The sequence below is a fragment of the Chlorocebus sabaeus genome, chromosome 9 (assembly GCF_047675955.1).
Source record: "Chlorocebus sabaeus isolate Y175 chromosome 9, mChlSab1.0.hap1, whole genome shotgun sequence".
NCBI lineage: Eukaryota > Metazoa > Chordata > Mammalia > Primates > Cercopithecidae > Chlorocebus > Chlorocebus sabaeus.
The window spans coordinates 36,192,334-36,215,850 of NC_132912.1; the positions used below are offsets into that span (position 1 = coordinate 36,192,334).

Sequence of the window (23,517 nt, forward strand, 5' to 3'; positions counted from 1 at the left end):
CCAGCCATCAGCTCTAATGATCTTCTTTTATAGAAAGCACTTCTCTGGTGTAAGACTCCAGAAAGTGTTTAATAGGGCCTTTGGCCTGCATGTTACAGTCTTGGAGGTGGAGCGTAGGTTTTGTTATTTTTTTAAACAGTATTCCAGTGCAGCTAACATAGTACTATTAATTGCAACTTTAGTTTGAAACAAACAAAAACAAAAATCAAATGGGTGCAAAACAAAATGAACTGTCTCACAACGATGGTGTATTAGAATCTGTTGGAAATTCACAGGCTGTGTCCTCAGGCCGGGCAGAGTCAGACTTAGTATTCTAGAGAACGGGGAGATACAGAATGCCTAATGAGACATCTGTAACTACCAAAGACAAGGGAGTTCTCCTGAAGAATCTCAATTAGTCTGCTCAGCTGAAGTTTTGTGGTCCAGTGGTGGCTGCAAGTATATTCAGCTGGATTGAGCTTTTACAAATTAGCCTTATGTGAATATAGCACTTAAATGAACTCTTTCATTTCCTTCATTGCTTCCCTTCTCCCACAGGGGGAGGGGGGGAAACGAAAGAAAGAAAGCACTTTTATAGTGCTCTCATAAACAGAGCACTTGTAGAACAAGGTAACTGTTTAACAAATTACTACAATACGTATTTAGAATACATGTTTTTTCTCATCGACCCTCTTCTCCCTTTATTTTATTTCTTCTCTTTCGAGGTTTTCAGAAAAGCGGTCTTTGGTAATGATTTTTAATTATTAATGCTGGTAGCCAGATCTTTCAAGTAGTTCTGATAGTTGTGGCTCATACTGCAAGTAGCTTAGAAACTTGTAATGCTGTCATAAATGCTATAATGATAAAATCCATAGTGACGTGAGAATGACAAATGATGCTGTAGAGGTCTTTATAAACAGAGCATGTGCAGAGGTAGAAATCAAAACCACTGTCAAGTCATGGTAGAGTAACCAGTGAAAATTCAGCACAGACTTCAAGGCCACTTTTCCTTGGCATTTTGAGAAATTGTTTATACAGTCATGTGACTCTTAATGACGAGGATATGTTCTGAGAAATGTATTGGTATATGCAAACATCATAGATGATACTTACACAAACCTAGATGTATACCAGATGCTACTCTTAGGCTGTGGTATAGACTATTCCCCCTGGGCTGCAAACCTGTACAGCAGGTGACTACTGAATACTGTAGGCAATTGGAACACAGTGGTATTTGTGTATCTAAACATAACAGAAAAGTTACAGTAAAAATACAGTACTGTAATCTTACGGGATGACCATTGTATAATGCAGTCTGTCATTGACTAGAACATCATTATGCAGTACATGACTGTATTTAGGCAAGAAAAATGGGAATCTTAGATGCCAAAGTAATACTCTCAATGACTGATAAAGCAGGAAAGGACCTGTAGGGACCCTCACCTTCACAGTTTATTGTTTTATAGATGAAATAACTGAGGCCCAGATTGATGTTAATGCGTAAAGTCATATGCTTAGTGACAGAATAAGCCTCAGGCTGAAAAGAAGTAATATTTTGATTAGCTACGTTACTTCTATTTAAAGTTTGGGATCAATTTAAAGCATATTCTGGCATTTTCAATAATATTTGAGGAACAAACAACTTACTTTCTGTTTCACACTAAGTTGTTATTTATGTGGTATATTGAAACATTTTCCTTCTATTATGCACCTCTGTTACGAATATAGAAGCAACAGGGGGTAGGTACTGCTTTTACTGGTCTCTTCTGGTTCTGGTTGCATAGGAAGTAAACTAGCATCCTTCTCTGTCCCCTGGCAAATAATCAGAATTCAGCGATTCTATTTCTACCCACTATCCATTGTGTATATTAATCTCTTTTTAATACGGATTTCTGCTTTAACTTATGTTCTAGAATGGTGCTATCCAATTTCTGTAGCCACCAGCCATATGTGGCATTTTTAAAAATTGTGGCAAAATATGCATAACATAAAATTTACCATAGAAATCATTTTAAGTGTACAGTTCAGTTGTATGAAGTACATTTATATTGTTATGCAACCATCATCACTATCCATCTCTAGAACTTTTTTCACCTTGAAGAACTGAAACTATCCACTAAACAGTCAATCGCCATTCCCCCAGCCCCTGAGAAAACCACCATTCTACTCTGTGATTTTAACTACCTCATATAAGTGGAATCATGCAGTATTTGCCTTTTAATGACTGTCTTATTGCACTTAGCATAATGTCCTCAAGGTTCATTTATATAGTAGCATACTGCAGGATTTCCTTTTTAAGGCTTGATAATATTCCACTGTGTGTATACACCACATTTTGCTTATCCATTCATTTGTCAATGGACAGTGTTGCTTCCATGTTTGAGATATTGTAATTCTGCTATGAACATGGATCTATAGATATCCTAGAGACTCACTGGATTTGGCAGTAATTTTTTGGATATGACACTAAAGGCAACAGAAGAAAAAGACAAACTGGACTTTAATAAATTTTTAAAAATTTGTGCATTAAAAGATTATCCTATTGATAACATCATCCTTTTGATAATAAACGGGCAACCAATAGAATAGGAGAAAATATTTGCGAATTGTATATATGATAAAGGATTGGTATCCTTGATACAGAGCGAACTCTTAAAACTCAACAACAGTGAGAAACCTGATTCAAAAATGGGCAAAGGACTTGAATAGACATTTCTCCAAAGAAGATATATAAATGGCCAATAAGGACATGAAAAGATGCCCAGCATCACTAATTATTAGAGAAATGCATATCAAAACTGAGATCACCTTACACCCAGCAGGATGGCTGCTATCAAGAAACCAGAAAACAAGTGTTGGCAAGGATGCGGAGAAATTGGAATCCTTTTCCACTGTTGATGGGTGGGAATGTAAAATGGTACCACCACTATGGAAAACAGTATGGCAATTCCTCAAAAAATTAAAAACAGAGTTACCACACGATGCAGCCATTCCACTTCTGGGTACACATCCGAAAGAGTTTGAATTTACTTACAATTATATAGTACTTTAAAATTTAGTTACTCTGTCACAATAGCTACCTTTCAAATGGTCTGTAGGGACTTGGAGTTAATGGGCACCATCCTGAACAGTGCAAATACAGAACAATTTCATCCTCAACAGAAATTTCTACTGGATGGTGCTATTCTAGGTTGGGATGTGGGGAATAAGCAATTGCAAACTGCACATTCTGCAAAATTACTTTAAAAATACATGCTCTACAGCATGTAATATACATCTCCCTCATGCTTGTCTCTTAAGTTCATGACACTAGGAAAGTTTAAAATTAAGGAGAGAAATACATTTTTATTATAGGTGTGCTAAACTTGAATATTTGTCCTATTATATGCTTTCATACTGGGGCTGGAAGGGAGGTAAATGTGATTTAACTTCCAATACAACACCATCAAAATGCTTGCAATTTGGGCAAAAGCGGTCTGAGACCATGGCTTAACAGAAGCCTCAGTTGACATTGTTCTCTTTGGAAAATCTAGGAATGCTGTACTGTGAGATAATTAATGTTTCTGAAGTTTGTGTCACAATAGTCTTACATTTAAATTTTAGAAATTTTTACATTAGTGGGAAAGATTTTCTAAAATTTTATTTTAGAAATTAAACAATGAAAGAAATTCTAATTTGAACTTTCCCTTGGGATCCAAGCTACTTCATATTATATTTACTTCTGATTTTTAATAATACCCTGTATGAAGTTGTGAAAAACTTGAAAAACATACATAACACAACTTTTTAAATGGGAGCTGATATCTAACCATGGATACAAGGAAATTATTGGTAGTCTCAAAGCAACTCAGTAGGTCTGCACGTGATTTCGCCAGATGCATTCTAAAGTATGGAAGATGACTTGATATGTAGATCTCATAGAATAGATGATAATCAGCATTTTTTGTTTTCATTTAAATAACTATCAGATTTGTTTCAAGGGTCCCAGGCCAAATTCTTCCAGAGCAGGTACTCATGCCTAGTTGGCATATACGATGCTCTAGTTGAAGAAGCTGCTACTGATATGTTTTCAATCCTGTTATAAAAGGCCTTCTATTAATAAGCACCTTAAAATTTCCAGGTGGGGAGTATAATAAGTTGTTAGTTACTCATACTGATCCAACCCATTGACAGAATGACTTAGTTCAGACTTAGGCAAATCGTAGGGTGTAGAAGCTTTGCCCTCTAGTAAACCTGACTCACCAAACACTCCTCCTGTCTTCTCATTAAGCACATTGAAACAGAAAATGCTTCTCTATGAATCCTTTCTTCTTCTTTCCTTTCTCTAAGCCACCATCTCAGCAACTGTGTCGTAGACAATCAGTTGAGTGGCTACTCACAGAAGCTGTGCTGGGACTTATTGAGGCACCTGTGTCCAGAGTGTTCAGTTTCCTTGGAGAAGATGGACTTAAAGAGGAATCAAAGGCTTCTAGGGAAGACAGCACCACTGTATTGAGAAGGAAACTCAACCTTTTCTGTCATAAGGGAAACCCCAATATCCTTGGATGACATAGTTCTGACTCCAGGGGTACCCTGAATTCAACCTGTTTGTTAGGGAATCAGCTCTGATGTGACATTTCTGACATCTAGCTACATGTAGTGACTGCTCTCTCTGGTCATGTCCTTGTCTCCTGACCTGTTAATATTAGCCAAATTGATTGCCTGAACATTACCAGTAACAGTGACTGGACCTCCCTGTCTGTCTTATCACTCTTGCCAATGCTTGTAGCATATTCAGTTGGCATTAAGTTCCATGAAACTAGTATCACACTATGTGAGATTGCTGTTTTAAATAATGAGTACTACTGAAATACCTCCACTGAATAAGAAATTGGGAAGAGAGCCCTTCTTTAAGAATCTACTGCAGAATGAGTTTCAGACTACCAAAATGTCTTAGAGATAGCAACATGAGTCTTGATGTTTAACATTAATTGCTTACAGAAATAAGAAGTGAGGGCCAGCATGGAGAAAATAGAGTCCTTAATGACTATATACCCTGACAAATGAAGATTTAGTACCATTTACAATGGAATAATGAAAATATAGGCAAAAATTTAATGTTTTCAGAAATCATTATTGGTGATATTCTGCCTGGTGTGTATGTAGCATATGATTATACCAAATGAGTACATATGGGATATTTTAATTCTATCATCTCTTGAGTCCTTGGCAATCAGGATTCTAAGAATGGAACAAGGGAGTTACAGCTGTGGTAAGTTACAGTAAAGACTTTGTAGTCTTTAATTTGAATTGGGAGTATCAACATGATGTCATGAGATATTTAAGTGTCTTTGTGTTCGTGTATGTAACTGATCACTGAAAAGGTGTAACAAGAATGACCAACTGAGGGAGCATCCTTATTACCTGGATTTTGACCTTGAAATAGAATTTCTCTTTAAAAGAAACCAAGGCATTTTGGAGATATGGCTGATTCCAGGTGTGGAACAGGAAACGTGCAAGATGATTCTGAAAGAACTTGTCATAACAAGGAAGTGGTCAAATGTTAGCAGGATCTTGTCAAAAGAATTCTGGAGGCAACTTGAAGATCCCACTGGCCAAAAATGGAATAGTTGGAGCTTCAATAATAATAGTTGGCAATGAATCGAAACTCACTGATATGTTTAAACCCATGAATTAATAATATCAAAAGAGAGTCACTTTAGGAGGATGAGAGGGAATGAATTCATATCTTCTTAAAAACTGATGATAGAAATAATCAAACATCTCTTTGGCCTATCCTGTATGCACTTGACCACTAAGTATCCAGATGGCAGATGGGGGAAAGTACCTCTATATAAAAGTTTCCCACTGATGATTGAAATGATTATCATCCACTTTATACTCCCCATTGATTTAATAAATCTATGTATTAAGCATCAATGGCTGTTAGCATCATAAAAAGAGAAATAACTAGATATTATATGCTTCCTGATGGAAGAAAACAAGACCTCTTATGGTCTTGTCAAAAGAATTGAACCTTAAATCTGAATCAGGCTTTGAATCTAGCTTCCAGAAAATATAAAGGATGGAGAGCTACACCCTACCTGTGAAATCAAGAAGACTCAGACTGAGAAACAACTTGTCAAAGGGTCTGACTTTCTCAACAAATAACACTGTAAGAAAAAGAAAGGGCTGGAGAGGAGCTCCATAAACTTGCCTATTATTTTATTTCAGTTGAGACTTGGGCATCGTTTAAAACAAATGAAATAGTCAAAACAATTCTTTATTATTTTATCACATTTTACTATTATCTCTGCTTTTAAGGTTATTTCACAGATATTAAGGTACCTGTGTGGTGGAAATACTATACAATGGGGTACCTTACACCTTTTCCCAGTTCTACATTAGTGATGTCAAAGTAGTTTGAAATTGGCAGTTTGATGATGGCAGTATTTAGACCAGATCAGGGATGATTTGTTGTTTGGTCAATTTGTCCAGACTTTAAAAAGTGATGGGGAAAATATTAACGCAGATTAAAATTTAAAATGTGTCTATAGTTGTTACATGGTGAACAACACAAGAAATCGAGGAAATATTCTTCCAGTGTTCAAAAACTATGATCTGATTCAGCAGAGAAGCCAGATATATCATGGACAAATGAGTGAAGTTCTGACGTATGTTGATTGTTTTCTCATCTTATTTGTTAATGTAAATAAAAATATCAACCAACATTCATGCCAGATTACACTTGTGAATCAATTGCAATCACAGGATGGCTAGAGATACAAGAATTTGGGAAAAATAAAAAGATTATTTGAATAAATTGGTTATGTGGAATTAGAATAAGGAGTATTATCTACTTTATTTATATTAGTAAAATTTATTATACGCTTATATTTGTGTGTGGATTTTGTGCAAGTTGTTAAACATTTACCAGCTCACCCCTGGAAGCATGGTATGTAATAAATGTTAGTTGTTTTTATTATTAGTATGGGAATAACACGATGCTGGTCCCTGCGAAGGGATGATGTTCCTAAAGAACAAATGTTTGGCAGGAAAGTAAACTGATCAAGATGACTTAAATTTTAAGATGAGGTTAAATTATATATGCCAAGAAAGACCATCACTGAATTGAAAGAACTTATGTAACAGAAGCACTATGCAATACACAGAAGTCATCTTTACAATAAAGGCTGTTTGGGCCCAATATTTTGCTTCCAGGTATCTAAGGCAGAGCATTGAAAAAATAGAATGAACATCACTTCTTGTCAGAAGCTAAATATCCCACAGACACAGCAGAGGTTACAAAACGAATATGCAGAATTTATAACCATAAAATGGCCATCGATCCATTAGGTCCAAATGAAGTAGATTGAATAGGAAAGACAAGTTGTGTGATACCTAAATAAGACATTCATCTATAAAGAAATACATCAATCTACGGATTGGGAGAATGACGAGCATTTAAGTGTTGCTAAAAGGAAATATGTGACACTTCAGGATAATTATATGATACCACTCACCTATTTGGAAAGATTTGGGTGATGTTTGCTTAGTATGGATTATATTATAACAATAACATACACAGAAATGACCTGTAGGGTTAAGGGCTTTCAACCATCCTGACATCTGCTAAAAGTTGAGTCCTGGAATTGAGTCCCACCTTGTTTATGTTTTCAGAGGTGGAGAAACTGTGTGCATTATTTTAATAAATAAAGAACTAGTTGGTGGTCTGGGAATGACAGGATGCCTGGGAGACAGTGATTCCCATATCTTGCAATTCATAATGGCAAGGAAATGAAATACTGGATTTAGTCAACCATGCATGGAGTCTGATTTCAGCAAACTCAGTGAAAGTTCTTATGGCTCAAGAGGTTAAAATGAATTCTTTGGAAAAAGTGAGATTTCAAGTACAGACGACCCTCCTTAGATTACACATCGGCAGTTTCAACCAACCAAGAATGGAAAGTATTTTTTAAATAACAAAAATAACCATACAACCATAAAAATGACACAAATAAGAATATGCTATAATAACTATTTATATAACATTTACTTGTATTAAGTATTATAAGTGATCTAGAGATGATTTAACATATACAGATGTACAGAGGATGTGACTAGGTTATATGCAGATACATTATTTTATATAAGGGACTTAGACATCTGCAGATTGGGCCCTGGAACCAATCTCTAACAAATATTGAGGGACAGCTGTATACAAATAATGAAAGGCCAAGTGGGAAGAGACAGAAACTAAAATAACTGGTATGTTTGCATAGGAAGACCTCTGGTGAACACAGATTCCAAAGGATGAACTAAAGTTGACTGTGTGGAGCACATAAACTGATCATAAAAGAGTACAAATTTATAAAAATATTAGGAAGGTTAAAATTCCTAGTGAATTTTCAGAAAATGCTAGTCAACAAAGAGTGCCATTAAGTTATATTCAGATGCAGAAGTACGAGAAATGCTACATCTCCAATGAGCAGAATTTTATTTTATTTTGTTTTTTTAAGACAGAGTCTCACTCTGTTGCCCAGGCTGGAGTGCAGTGGCACGATATCTGCTCACTGCAACCTCTGCTTCCCGGGTTCAAGTGATTCCCCTGCCTGAACCTCCCAGGTAGCTGGGATTATAGGAGCCAGTCATCACACCCGGCTAATTTTTCTATTTTTAGTAGAGACGAGGTTTCACCATTTTGCCCAGTCTGGTGTCGAACTCCTGGCCTCAAATTATCTGCCCACCTCGGCCTCTCAAAGTGCTGGGATTACAGGCATGAGCCACTGTCCCTAGCCAGAATTATCTTAAAACAGGGAAGGAAAAATAAATAATGTAAAGATGGCATTGAAAAGCTAAGAACAGCTATGGAAATAAATGAAAAGTTTTCAATGAATCTATCTCCAAGGCTAGGCCAACTACATTTCAGTATGTTTCTGCTTCTTGAAGAACTTGCAGATAGAATCCCAGAGCATGTGTCAATGATGTTTGGTAAATAATAGAGGAAATATTCAGAAGCATCAAGGTGAATACTTTTTTTCCAGTATAGAGAAAAGGTTTGGTCAATGGAAAGTATGCTACATATACAATCTTAGATTCAGCAAAGCCTGTGGCAAAATTGCTCATAATATCCTATGGATAAGGAGATAAACACTTCAGCTTCTGGTACTTTTAAAGAAATATACAGCTGTCAAATAACTATTGAGAGTGTTGATAAGTGGCTTGGTGGTATACTACAAGAATAATTGAGTGGTCCAAGACTTCGTCTTAATACCATGGTATTAAAACTTTATTAATGACTTAAAGCATAAAAATCTGCAGATGACAGAACTGGGACGATTAAGCAATATGGCTCACAATCAATATGCAAAATTATATTAATAGACTTATGCTCTTGCAGTGGCAGATTAACTGATTGATTTCAGGTGAATCCTCCAACTGAGAACTAGAAAAACTGATAACATTTTATTTATTTATTTGTTTATTTATTTAGAGACAGAGTCTCGCTCTGTCACCCAGGCTGGAGTGCAATGGCACGATCTCGGCTCACTGCAGCCTCCACCTCCTGGGTTCAAGTGATTCTTCTGCCTCAGCCTCCCGAGTAGCTGGGATTGCAGGCACACACCACCATGCCCAGCTAATGTTTGTATTTTTAGTAGAGATGGATTTTCCCCATGTTGACCAGGCTGGTCTCGAACTCCTTGCCTCAAGTGATCCACCCAGCTTGGCCTCCTACAGTGTTGGGGTTACAGGCATGAGCCACCACTCCCAGCCCAGCTTACTCTGCTTCTGTTCAGCTTCTTTGACTCAGGATAACATTTTGTGATTCATCCAGGTATTTGTGTATCACAGTCTTTTCCTTTTTACTGCTAGTAGCATGACATTGTGTGCCTACGCTACAATTTATGTATACATTCATCTGTTGGTATTTATGTTGTCAGGGGAGAAAACTTACTGGGAATGAGTAAGTTTTGTCATATTTTGATAGGGATATGGGATACGCGTTTGTTGAAGCTCATCAAATTATACACTTCAGATCTGCGTGTTTATCTGCATGAAAATTAGGCCACAATTAAAACAAGGGAAAATATATTGAAAGTTTTTAAAAGTTACCTTCTCTGGAAGACTGTAACATCAACCAGAACACCTAAACTAACTGACAATGTTTCATATGCAGTGTTTGGCATTCAATAATAAGAGCAGCCATATAAGAAAGCAATAATTGACCAAAATCAACAGGAAAAGCAGACAATAGAAACCCAGTTACACATGAGATCCAAATATTGGACTTAATCCAAAGCTATGATTAATATGTTCAAGAAATTACATGAAAATATTGAGAATTTCAGCAGGAAACTAGAAATTACAGTAAGATTTAAATGGAAATTCTGAGACTGAAAAATAGAGTAACTGAAAATAAGAATTTAATAGATGAGTTTGCAGACAGATTAGACAAAACTAAAGAGGCAAACCAGAAGATATGTCAAAGAAATAGCCAGACTGAAACTCAAAGAGAAAAAAGGATTAAGAAAAGAAAGAAGGAAGGAAGGAAGGAGAGAAAGAAAGAGAAAGAAGAAAGAAAGAAAGAAAAGAAAGAAAGAGAAAGAAAGAAAAAGAAAGAAAGAAAGAGAAAGAAAGAAGAAAGAAAAAGAAAGAAAAGGAAAGAAAGAAAGAAAAATGACCATAAGGGTTATATGTGACATGGCAAAAAAAAAAAAAAAAAAAAAAAAAAAATTAGCATACATACAGAGGTAGTTCCAGGAAAGGTGAGAGAGAATATGACAAAAGCACTATTTGAAAAGATAATGGCTGAGAATTTTCCAAAATAGATTTTAAAATTATTAAGCATAGATTGAGGAAGTTCTACAAACCAAAACAAGATAAAGACAAAACCACATCTTAGGCACATCATAAGGAAACTCCCCAAAAATATAGCCAGAAGAAAGCAGGACATATTACTTTTAAATGAGCAGCAATAAGGTTGACTTTTAAACACAAACTGTAGAATGTTGAAATTAAACTGCCAATCTAGAATCTATACTCAACAGTAATATCCTTCACAGAGGAAGAAAAAAAAAGACAATTTTCAGAAGAATAAAAATGGAGAGAATTTGCCACTAGCAATTTTTTCCCTGGCATACAATTTAAATGCCAGTTAGAAGTTTCTTGATAAATGAAAGAGTAAATGTAGTTCCCTAGGCAAAAGAAACATGAACCCAGATGGAAGCGTGGATATTAAGGGGAAAAACGAAAAGTATGAAAAGGTCTATATATGAGGATGAATTGTGGGTCATCTGTGTGTGTGTGTGTGTGTGTGTGTATGTGTATTCTCACATGGCTACGATACATTACAATAATACAAGTGATGAGAGACAAGTAAAGAGAGTCAAAATGTTCTGAGGTATTGGCATTGTTTAGGAAGTCATGTTTATATGGAATTAACCTAAATGCCCATCAATGACAGATTGGCTAAAGAAAATGTGGTATATATATACGAATGAAAGATCATTTCTTTTGCAGGAACATGGATGGAGCTGGGGGCCATTATCCTTAGCAAACTAACACAGGAACAGAAAACCAAATACCACATGTTCTCACTTACAAGTGGGAGCCAAATGATGAGAGCTCACGGACAGAAAGAGGGGAACAGCACACACTGGGGCCTAGCTGAGGGTAGAGGGTGGGAAGAGGTAGAGGATCAGAAAAAATAAATAGCTACTAGGCTAGGCTTAGTACCTGGGTAACAAAATAATCTGTACAACAAACCCCCATGAAAGGAGTTGACATGTGTAACAAACCTGCACAGGTATCCCTTCCCTGAACCTAAAGGTTTAAAAAAGAAAAAAAGGAAAATACTAGTTTATATTAGATTTAATAAGTCAAGAGTCATGTAATTTCTAGGGTAATTATAAAAGCCAAGAAACTATAGTAAAGGAAAGTGAAATGTTGAAAAGCCACTAGTTTGGAAGAAGGTGAAATAAATAGTGGGGAGAGAAAGAATAATGTAGGATAGGTGGGAAAAATGGAAAATAAATAGTAAGATGCTAAGTTCAAACATAAAAATATGTACATGAAATTTAAATGAAATTAGATGAAATTAAACTGAATGCAACAATATTAGAATGCACCTTCACTTAAAGTGCATATGAGACATTTACCCAAACTGATTGTATGTTGGATATTGAAGTTTCAACACATTTCCGTGAATGCAGTATGTTGTCTATGGTGAAATTAAGCAAGAAATTGATATCAAAAAGATAACTATACAAATCACATGGGCTTGGAAATTCGGCAACAAAACTTTTAAATAACCCGTGGGTGAAAGAAAAACAACTGAATAGAAAATAGATATACAACATAACGGATTGCTAAAGACAAAGGATAATTCTTTGAAAAAAATAATAAAATTGATAAACCTATGGCGAGAGAGAGATGGAGACAGAGATAACAAATAACAAATATGAAGAATAAAAAAACAGGAGTGAACATCATTACAAACTCTAGAGACATCTAAAAGGTACTAAGAGGACTTTGTGGAAATAGTTATGCCAATAAATATGAAAATTTAAATAAAATGAAAAAATTACAGAAAAAAATACTAAGATTGACAAAGGAAATAGAAAATCTGAATGATATTTATCACAAAAATCAGCTTCATAATTAAACAACTTTCTGCAAAGAAAAGTCCAGACCCAGGTGGCTTCACTGGTGAATTCTTCCAAACATTTAGGGAAGAAATAACAATTATATACACATATTTGCAGAGAATTAAAAAGGAGGGGACAGTTCTTGCTCATTTTTTTTGAGGCCAGCAAAACCTCATACCTAACAAGAACACGACAAGAAAGGAAAATTATAGACTCGTCTCTCTCATAAATATTGGTGCAATTCTAAACAAAATATTAGCAAATCAAATCTTATTATTTATAAGAAGCATAGTGCACCATGATCAAGCTAGATTTATTTCAGAAGTACAAGTTTTGGTTTAATAGTTGAAAACCAAACCAATCAATACAACTTACCACATTAACATAACTAACTAAAGGGAAAAATCATAAGATCATCTTAGTAGATACAAAAATAACAGTTATTACAATTAAACACCATACATAATAAAAACTCTTAGCAGCCTAACAGAATGGAACTTCCTAATCGGACATAGAATATTTTTAAAATTTGCAGCAAACATCATACTTAATGTTTAAATTTTGAAAGCTGTTCCTAAGATTGAGAATGAGACAAGGATCAGTCACCATGACAACTCAACACTTTACCGGAAGTCCTTAGACAGTGCAATACGCAAGAATAAAATTAAAGGTGTAATGATCCAAAACCAAGATATGAAACTGTCATTTTTTTTTTACCAAAAAAAAATCATATAATAAACTAATAGAATTCAGGAATTTAGTAAGGTCAAGTGAGTACAAAAGCAATATAAAAATCAATTGTACTTTTAATGTCAGCAATAAACTGTTAGAAAATAAAACTTAAAAGTGATCTATTACCATAGCATCAAAAACATCACATATGTAGAATTAAATATAACAAAGATGTGCAAGGCCTTACACAGCAAACTACAAAACATTCTAGGGAGAAGTTAAAGAAAACCTATGGAAAGGTATACCTGGCTTATATATTAGAAGTCTCTGTTCTCCACAACATTAATTTATAAATTCAATGCAATCCCAATTAAAACCCTGGCAGATTCATTTCTGGAAATGGTCAAGGCTGATCCTAAAATGTATATGGCATCAAAAAGAACTTCGAATAGTCAAAATTATGTTGAAGGAGAGCAAAGTTTGAAAACTTCTATTACCAGATATCAAAACTGACTCTAAAGGATGCTAGTCCAATCCACAGTCCACCGGCTCCATGCGGCCCAGGACAGCTTTGAATGCAGCCCGACAGAAATTTGTAAGCTTTCTTAAAACATTACAAGGGTTTTTTTTGTGATTATTATTATTATTAGCTCATCAGCTATTGTTAGTGTTAGTGTATTTTATGTGTGGCCCATTGTTCTTCCAATGTAGCCCAGGGAAGCCAAAAAATTGGATGCCCTGCTCTAAAGCTACAGTAATGTAATATTAATATAAAGATATAGACAGAACAATTGAACAGAATAAAGACTAGAAAAACATCTACACATATTACTAATTATCTAAACATATTACTGATTTTCAGTAATGGAAGTCAATTAACTACTGACATGTATTACCTATATGAATCTCACAAGCAATGTTGAATGAAAGACTCAAGACAGAGGTCATACATTCAATTTCAAAATTTCAAAAACAGCAATCAAGACCAGTGTCAAAAGTTAGCCTAGTGATTACTTCTGAATACTGCTAGAAGATAAACTCAGATAACCAGGAGATTAATGAGAAAAACAAACAATCAAAAATGACAGTAAGCATTGAATCTAATTACCTATAGGAGGCCAGACTAATATAGGGATTATGATTTAAGATTTAATTTAGACTGGACATGGTGGCTTATGCCTGTATTCCTAGCTTTTTGGGAGGCCAAGGTGGAAGAATCACTTGAGACCCGGAGTTGAAGACCAGCCTGGGAAACACATTAAGACCCCTATTGCAGTGGCCCGTGCCTGTGGTCCCAGCTACACAAGAGGCTGAGACTGAGGTTGAAGGATGGTTTGAGCCCAGGAACTCACAGCTGCAGTGGCCGCACCACTGTACTCCAGCCTGGATGACACAGTGAGACCCTGTCTCAAAAAAAAAAAAAAAAAAAATTTGAATTAGTTATACTAAGTTTAAAAGTCAAAATGATATTAAAAGATATATAATATATGAGAAATTTCACTCCCACCCTGTCCTCATTCACTCCATGTCCCACTCCAGGCCACCATGCTATCCTTGTCATCACTTCAGTAGTTATACAAATATAAGCAAATTGGTATATTTTTCCCTCTTTTCTTTAAAAAATTTTATTTTGAAATGATTTCAAACTTATAGAAAAATTTCAAGAATAGTGCAAAGAACTCCCATATATCTTTCTCCCTGTTCCAGGTGACCACTTTGTCATTCTCTCATTTCTCTTATATGTGCTATACGTTTCACGTTTCAGAATGTATTTCTTTCAAAAACATACTTGGTTGCCTATCTGCAGACAATGATAAAAATCAGAAAATTTAACTTGATACGCTACAATACTACTATGTAGAGTCTTAATTCAAACCAAATGTTTCCAAAATTTCCCTTTTACTAATTTAATTTTTTAAAGGCTCCAATTCAGGATCATGCATTACATTTTCATGTCTTTTCAGTCTCTGAATATGTGCAGTTTCTTTAGTCTTTTTTCTCCCCACTTTTTGGTCTTTTGTGACTTGACTTTCATGAAGAGTTCAGGTCATTTCTTTTGCAGAATATCCCACAACCCAAGTCAGTCCTATCTGAGAAGATTCAGGTGAAATGTAGGTTGTATCTTCTCAGCCTAGCACATCAGAAGGCATATCATGTGAGATTTTTCCTTATTAGTGATGTTAACCTCATGAATCAAGGAAATGGCATCAAACTAATACCATTGTATTCTTCACACACTTGAAGAAAAAAAAAGGCAATTTCATTTAAAAATGTCAATAATGAAGCAATACATTTTTAGTTTTCTCCAATTTTTACTTGTGTGTTGAAATATGAAGTGCACATGACATTTTCCTTCCTTCCTTCCTCCTTCCCTCCCTCCCTCCCTCCCTCCCTCCATCTCTCTCTCTCTCTCTCTCTCTCGCTCTCTTTCTTTCTTTCGACAGAGTCTTGCTCTGTCGCCCAGGCTGGAGAGCAGTGTCACAATCTCGGTTCACCACAACTTTCACCTCCCGGGTTCAAGCGATTTTCCTGCCTCAGCCTCCCGAGTAGCTGGGATTTCAGGCGCGTGCCACCATGCCTGGCTAATTTTTGTATTTTTAGTAGACACGGGGTTTCATGATATTAGTCAGGCTGGTCTCAAATTCCTGACCTCGTGATCCACCCACCTCAGTCTCCCAAAGTGCTGGGATTACAGGTGTGAGCCACCATGCCTGGCCACATAAAACATTTTTACCGTAGTATGATGGTTATGTTGAGGAAGTCATTTTTTTTTTTTTTTTGGAGAGGGAATCTTGCTCTGTCACCCAGGCTGGAATGCAGTGGCGTGATCTCAGCTCACTGCAGCCTCTGTCTCCCTGGCTCACACGATCCTCCTGCTTCAGCCTCCTGAATAGCCAGGACTACAGGCATGTGCCACCATACTCAGCTAATTTTCGTATTTTTTATAGAGACGGGGGTTGACTATGTTGCCCAGGCAGATGTCGAACTCCTGGGCTCAAGCCATCCTCCCACCTCAGCCTCCCAAAGTGCTGGGATTACAGGTGTGAGCCACTGGACCCGGCCAGAAGTCACTTTTTGAGTCACAAACTGAACTAGCTACTTTTTCATGGAGGATCATTTTTTATTTGAAAGAATTACTGACAATCTCTGGTTACTCAGACTCCGATATCTGGCAGATGCTTTCTCAAAAACAAATGAAGTGATCCTCTCACCTTAAGGGAAAGGACCAGGAGTACTTGTTGTTGATGACAAAATTCAGGCTTTCAAGAGAAAACCAGAATTTTAAAAACTTGTATTCACCACCATGAGCTGAACAGCTTCTCAGTATTCAAGGCCGGTTGGGATGAGATTAGTGGAAATATTAACAAATCTGATTTTTTAAACGTCGTATAGTGAGATGTGTCAACCTTTGGAAGCTCAACACAATGCAGTGAACCAATTCGTATTAAAGGAGAGCAATGGGTGCGTGATATTATAAAAACATGATGGATAAAAGAGCCATTCAAATTGCAAGATAGAATAGTGGGTTATAATTTAATAAAGCATGAAAAGTTCATAGATACGGTTTCAGATTCCACTTGTCATATTTTATTGTTATGAAAAAAATCTATAATTATCTAAAAAGGTGATTAAAATACTCCTTCCTTTTCCAATTACATATATGTGTGAAGCTGGATATTCCCCTGTGTTCTTTAATCAAAGCAACAGCTTGAATGTGGAAACAGCTATGAGAATCTTGCTATCTTCTATTAATGCAGATATTAAAGAAATTTACAAAGTGTATAAAATAATAGCTACATTTTGTTTTAAAAAACAGCTATTTTTCATAAAATATTTATATTAATGTGAAATAGGTTTATTTTCAATTAATACATATTTTTAAAGTTTTTCCATTTTTAATTTCTAATATGGTAAATAGCAATAGATAAAATCTGCATAAACACAACTTTTGAAACCGTCAATAATTTTTAAGAATGCAAAGTGTTCCTGAGACCAAAAAGTTTGAGTACTGTTGATCCATGAGGTAAGTTGTTGATTTTTTTTTTGCCACTTTGTCATTTGTCTATTTTTTCTTTTATCATACAAACATTTTTTATTTTTATATAGTTGAATATATTATTCTTTTCTTTAAAAAAAGTGCCTGGATCTTGACTTGTGGTTAGATCTTCCCTCACTCCAAGGATAAAAAGGAATTTTTTCTTTTTTCTTATGATTTCATTTTCCACTTTCTATGTTTCTAAATATATAAAATATCTGTTCTACCCAGTTATCCCAACTTCAAAGTCATCTTTGCCACACCGGCTTGTGATGACACCTTTATCACATATTGGATTTCCATATGTTGGTTCGTCTTTGAACTTGCTGTTTATACCATTGGTTTATAATCCGTGTGCTCATGTTATACCATTTATTGAGACTTCATGGAATATTTCACTAGCTTGTAGAACTTGTCTTTCTCCCTCCCCCATTACTTATCCTTTTAATAACTTTCTTGATTTATTTGTTCATTTTTTCATGTGAATTTTGGATCACCTACAGATCCGATTCTCCTACAGGTTTTGTTCTCATCCAGGGTCATTAGTGGCTTAGCCCAGGCTTTGTTGCTGGTGATACAGCCAATAAATAAGGCTTGTTATTTATGCTCAGGGCTACAGGAAGCTGTGGCATACATGGGGACATGCCCTGTTGGCTCCTGCCCAAGTGCTACAAGAAGCAGAATAGTGAACATTCTGCTTGTGTTTGATTTGTTTATATTCAGGCAGCAGAGGGTCAAATTAGTGGAATACAGCATTGATTATTATCTGAACTCAATGCAACTAAACGTAAAAATTCCACAAGCCTGAATTCACAGCAATGGATTTACTTATCAATTTTCAACTTTTATTTTAGATTCAGGGTGTACACGTGCAGGTTTGTTAACTGGATATATTGTGTAATGCTGAGGTTTGGGGTACGGATGGTCCCATCACCCAGGTAGTGAGCATGGTACCTGATAGTTTTACCACCTTTTCCCTCCTCCTTCTTCCCACCTTCCTCTTCTAGTCTCCAGGGAAGCTACTTCTTGACATGGCTCCATGTTCTCTGACTTGACTGGTGGTCTGACCATCAGACAGCTGCTCTAGGATCTGAGAGATACTTTGTCTCTGAGGTGCCCTGGGGATGAATATGATATGTAAATGTATAGTTATACTTTTTGAGAATTTGGAAGAGTTAGGCATTAGGTTCAGCTAAATTGTTTCCCTGACTCTGAGTGTGATGAGAAATGACATGTTGTTTAGTGAGTGTTATTGACAATAGTGTAGAACGAAAAGATAGAAAAATTCAGCAAGTGCTTTGTTTTCTGTAGACTGTATCCCTCACTACAGCTTTATTATTATTGATACTTCTATTATTATTATTGATTTTTCTCTATGGTGGAATGAGCTAGGATTAAACTTATATGGCCTTAGAAACTGCATTTTAGTCACTTCTGGCATTGATCTTTTTGCTTCTAAGGAAACACCATCTTAAAACTGAAGCGACTGGACTCAGTGGCTCACACCTGTAATCCCAGCACAGGTGTGAGAATTGCTTGAGCCCAGGAGTTCAAGGCCATCCTGGGCGACACAGCATGACCCTGTCCCTATAAAAATAAAAAATCAGCTAGGCGTGGTGTCACGCACCTGGAGTCCCAGCTACTCGGGAGCCCAGGAGTTCGAGGCTGCAGTGAGCTGAGATTGTGTCACTACGCTCCAGCCTGGGCCACAGAGCAAAACGCTGTCTCAAAAATAAGACAAACAAACAAACAAACAGACTAAAAAACCTTCACTCCCCATCCCCCAAAACTATAAAGCTGATTTCTTTGGTAGCTGGTTACAGGGGAGACAGTGGTAAAAGTAGAAACATTTAAATCACATTTGAAGAATAAGAAATCTAACATTTTTTTTCAGGGTTGTATTGCCCTATTCTTCCAGATCATTGGGAAGAAACTGTCCCCATATGAAAGAAATATTTGTGTTTGAGACCTGTCTCAAACAACTTGTCTATGTTCAAAAACTCCACTGTCCCAGTCACCTTTGGATGAACTTATACCTGGGTTTTGGGCGTTGACCCGTCCCATATTGACATGAGATTTTTAGTGACTTTGTCCTACATTGTTTTGGGTTGGAATCACCAACACAGAACTGTCAACCCAGTTTAAAATGACTACATTTTGCATGACATTCTCAAGGGAAGGAGAAAAACATCTTTCGTTTAGTGAATATAGCCGTTGTTTGTCCAGAGGATGCCGTTTCCCTTCAATTCACCTGAACGCCATGATAAATCTGCCGGGAGTTCTAGTTGTCACACCAATCATCAATAAAAGACACACTATCTCTTTCTCCAAGTTGCTGAGTCTGCTTTAAATTTTAATAGTACAATTTTTATTAGCTCCACTGCTTAACGCTTTTCTCTGAGAGAATGGATATATTTTACTGAGAATAATTGTACTGCCAGGTAATGGAAAATAAACATTAAACACTGATACTATCATCCTCCTGACTTGTCTAATTTTCCTGGTTCATAATGCATTGTGGCTAGACTGATGAAATCAAACCACAATGGTAAATTACCTGTCAGATTGATTTGTCTGCTCTGTTCATTCTCTTTGGCGAAAGTACGCTGAGATGGTTGTGTGTGTGTCTATGTGTGTGTGAATTTTGATTTCCTTGAACTTCAGATAGGAGTTAAAAATGCTTCTTGGCAGAAAGGAAACTTAGCATGTACATATTCAAAATAAAATAGCTACCCACTCATAACCTAGTCAGATGTTCACAAAATCATCATCATGCTCTTTCTGTTTTGATTTTTCTTGCTTACGATGATGAATCTTAGGGTTACAGAAACATAGTGAAAACCCTTGTAATTGTCACTCTTCTCTACCATCCAAAGGAATGTTGAGGGCATGCCTGCACGACACATCACTAGGCTAGGCACTGAACACAGAGGGATTTCCTGCTCCGTGGGTGATTGAAATTGAAAACTGCTTTGCACTGAACATATGAAGACTTTCCAAGAGCAAAATGGTAATTGTAAACTGAGTCCACAGTAGACTGAAATAGTTCTATTCAAAACTAGAAGTGCAGGCAAAGTGCAGCTCTATTTAAAAACTTTGGAAACAATACATTTGGATCTGGAGGCAGTGGCAAAATTTTTAAACCTTAAAGTTAAAAAAGTGTTGTTTATTTATTTATCTTTTATTATAAAAATAGAGACAGAGCCTTGCTATGTTGTTCAGGCTGGTCTCAAACTCCTGGGCTCAAGTGCTCCTTCTGCCTTGACCTCCCAAAGTGCTGGGATCACAGATGTAAGCCACTGTGCCTGTGCCTGGCCAAAAGATCATTATTTATTTATTATTTTTTATTGAGACAAGGTCTCTCTCTGTCACCCAGGTTGGAGTGCAGTGGTGCCATCATGGCTCATTGCAACCTTGACCTCCTGGGCCCAAGAAATCCTCCTACCTCAGTCTCCTGAGTAGCTAGGACTACAGGTGCATGCCCCCATTCCTAGCTAATTTTTATTTTTTTTTGTAGAGATGAGGTCTCACTATGTTGCCAAGGCTGGTCTTGAACTCCTGGCTTCAAGTGATCCTCCTGCCTTGGTCTCCCAAAATGCTGGGATTCCAGGTGAGAACCATGATGCCTGGCCCCAAATTTCTTCATTGGAATCAAAGCAAGTTTCCTGAGCTTTTAGGGCTTCGGTTTCTTTGTGTGTAGAATGCAGACAAAAACATCTTCTTAGTTTTTAAAATAAGGATTAAATGAGATAACACATTTGAAGCACTTTGCAAAGTACCTGACTTATAGTAAGTACTCAATAAGGGTTTGCCATATGGTACAATTTGATATCAATTCAGCTACCAACCTATCATAAAATTCCTTACATTTTTAATATATTGGGTTTCAGTTGGTTTTTTTTTTTTTTTTTTTGAGACAGAGTCTTGCTCTGTCACCTAGGCTGGAGTGTAGGGGCATGATTTCAGCTCACTACAACCTTTGCCTCCCAGATTCAAGGGATTCTTGTGCCTCAGCCTCCCAAGTAGTAGCTGGGATTACAGGCATGCACCACCATGCCTGGCTAATTTTTGCATTTTTAGTACAGAGGGAGTTTGGCTATGTTGGCCAGGCTGGTCTCAAACTCTTGGCCTCAAGAGATCGGCCTGCCTCGGCCTCCCAAAGTGCTGAGATTACAGGCATGAACTACTGCACCCAGCCAGGTTTCAGTCGGTTCTTGTAAGAACCCTGCTAGGTACTTGGGGTAGGTCTTACTATTCCATTATACAAGAGGGATAACTAAAATGCAGAAAGCTCAGTGCCTGGCAAGGGGCACAAGGTAAGTGGCAAAGTTAGAAGGAACCCCATGTCTCCCGAGCCTTTGCAATTCATCCATTCAAAAATGATTTTGAGTACTTTTTATGCGTTCTGCATTAGAATTTATGATGAATATTACCAAGTACATTTCTTGCTTTTAGGGAATTTATGGTCTCCTGAGTGAGGAACAGAGATGTTAATCAAATAATCCTACTTACAAATGTATAATTCAGAACTGATTTAAGCACTCTGAAAGCAAGGAACACAGGCTTATGAAGGTCTGTTGACAAAAGGACCTGGTTTAGACTTGAGTCAGAGCAAGCTTCCCTGGGAAAATGCTCCTGGACCTGAGGTCAGGAGGGTGAGGGGGAGTTAGCCAGGCACAGAGAGAATGTGGAGCCCATGGAGAGGCCCAGGGCAGGACACCTGGTGGCCTGCAGGAACTGGGAGGAAACGGGGAGGGTGGAGGGGAGAGCAGAGGGCTGCAGGGTGGGGTGGGGGTGATGGTGGAGGGGGTGATGACAGTGACGGTGGTGGTGGCTGCTAATATTTATTGATCTTGTTCCTGTCAAATGGGTTGGGTCCATCTGGGGCCGCCCTATACCACATTCTTAGCTTGAGTTTCCCGTGAATCTAGGCTGCCAATTCACCTAAGGCCAGGGTCTAGGCATGAGGTGTTCCCTTTCCTTTTCTCCCTGCCTTTCTAGTTGTGGAGAGGACCTGTGCCTCCTGGGTGTGAGTGCATGCATGCGGAGTGTGGGTTTACTACGAGCCATCCTAACCCTGAGAGTGCAGGCCTCACGGCGGGGGAGGTTTTTTGATTAGTTCTCTGTATCTTGGCTGGGCCCCAGTTCTGGCTTCTGTTCCCTTGTTGAAGAGGCTGGTAAAGCCTAAAGCCCAAGCTTGCCCACCATGGCCACAGTGTGCAGGGAAAAAGCAGCCCTGATGCTTTGAGGTTCTACTACTTCTCTGGGTTCCTACGTCCCCTTAGGTTCTAGCCTAGTAGTTACTTTCCAGTCAGCTTATTGATGCTTTTAAAGAGTTTATTTCTATTTTATCCCATATATTCTTTCTTTCCAGACGGCAGCTCAGTCTGGAAATCTGGCATGCTACCACAGAAATCAGAAGTCCAGGCCGGGCACGGTGGCTCACCCCTGTAATTCCAGCACTTTGGGAGGCCGAGATGGATGGATTACCTGAGGTCAAGAGTTCAAGACCAGCCTGACCAACATGGCAAAACTCCGTCTCTACTAAAAATTAAAAAAATAAATAAATAAATAACAGGGTGCGGTGGTGCACGCCTGTAATTCCAGGGACTCCTGTAATTCCTGTAACTCCTGCCTCAGTTGGAATTATAGGCGTGCACCACCACGCCTTGCTGAGGCAGGAGAATTGCTTGAACCCGGGAGGTGGAGGTTGCAGTGAGCCGAGATTGCATCACTGCACTCAGCCTCGTGAGACAGGGTGACTCTGTCACACACACCCCCAAAAAAAAGAAAAGAAAAGAAATCAGAAGTCCACTAGACTGCATTGCTTGCTTTTCTCTGAGCCTGTGGAATCCTTATTAACGTAGCAGTGAGGAAATAGACATATATGTATCTTCCCCCCGAGGAGTTAAGTAACTGAAGAATTGTGTTATTGTGATTAAAATATACATAAAATAGAATTTACTATTTTAGCCATTTTTAAGTGAACATTAATTGCACAGTGGTATTAGGTGCATTAGAAATGCTGTGCAGCCATCAGAACATCTACAGAACCTTTTCCATCACCCTAAACAGAAACTCCATCCAGTCCAGGCCTGGTGGTTCATGCCTGTAATCCCAGCACTTTGGGAGGCTGAGGAGGGCAGATCACTTGAGCCCAGAAGTTCAAGACCAGCCTGGGCAACATAATGAGACTCCTTCTCC

The 23,517-nt window shown here is 37.4% G+C and overlaps 1 protein-coding gene across 1 annotated transcript in view; it reads left to right on the top strand.

Annotated features, from left to right (window-relative positions):
- Nucleotides 1–22,847, top strand: part of ARHGAP12 (Rho GTPase activating protein 12) — a 148,833-nt gene extending 125,986 nt beyond the window's left edge. Inside the window, exon 20 of the mRNA XM_073018861.1 lies at nucleotides 22,688–22,847. Coding sequence (XP_072874962.1) covers nucleotides 22,688–22,832 — 145 coding nt within the window. The 3' untranslated portion in view covers nucleotides 22,833–22,847. The remainder of the gene's footprint in view (nucleotides 1–22,687) is intronic.
- Nucleotides 22,848–23,517: the final 670 nt, after the last annotated feature.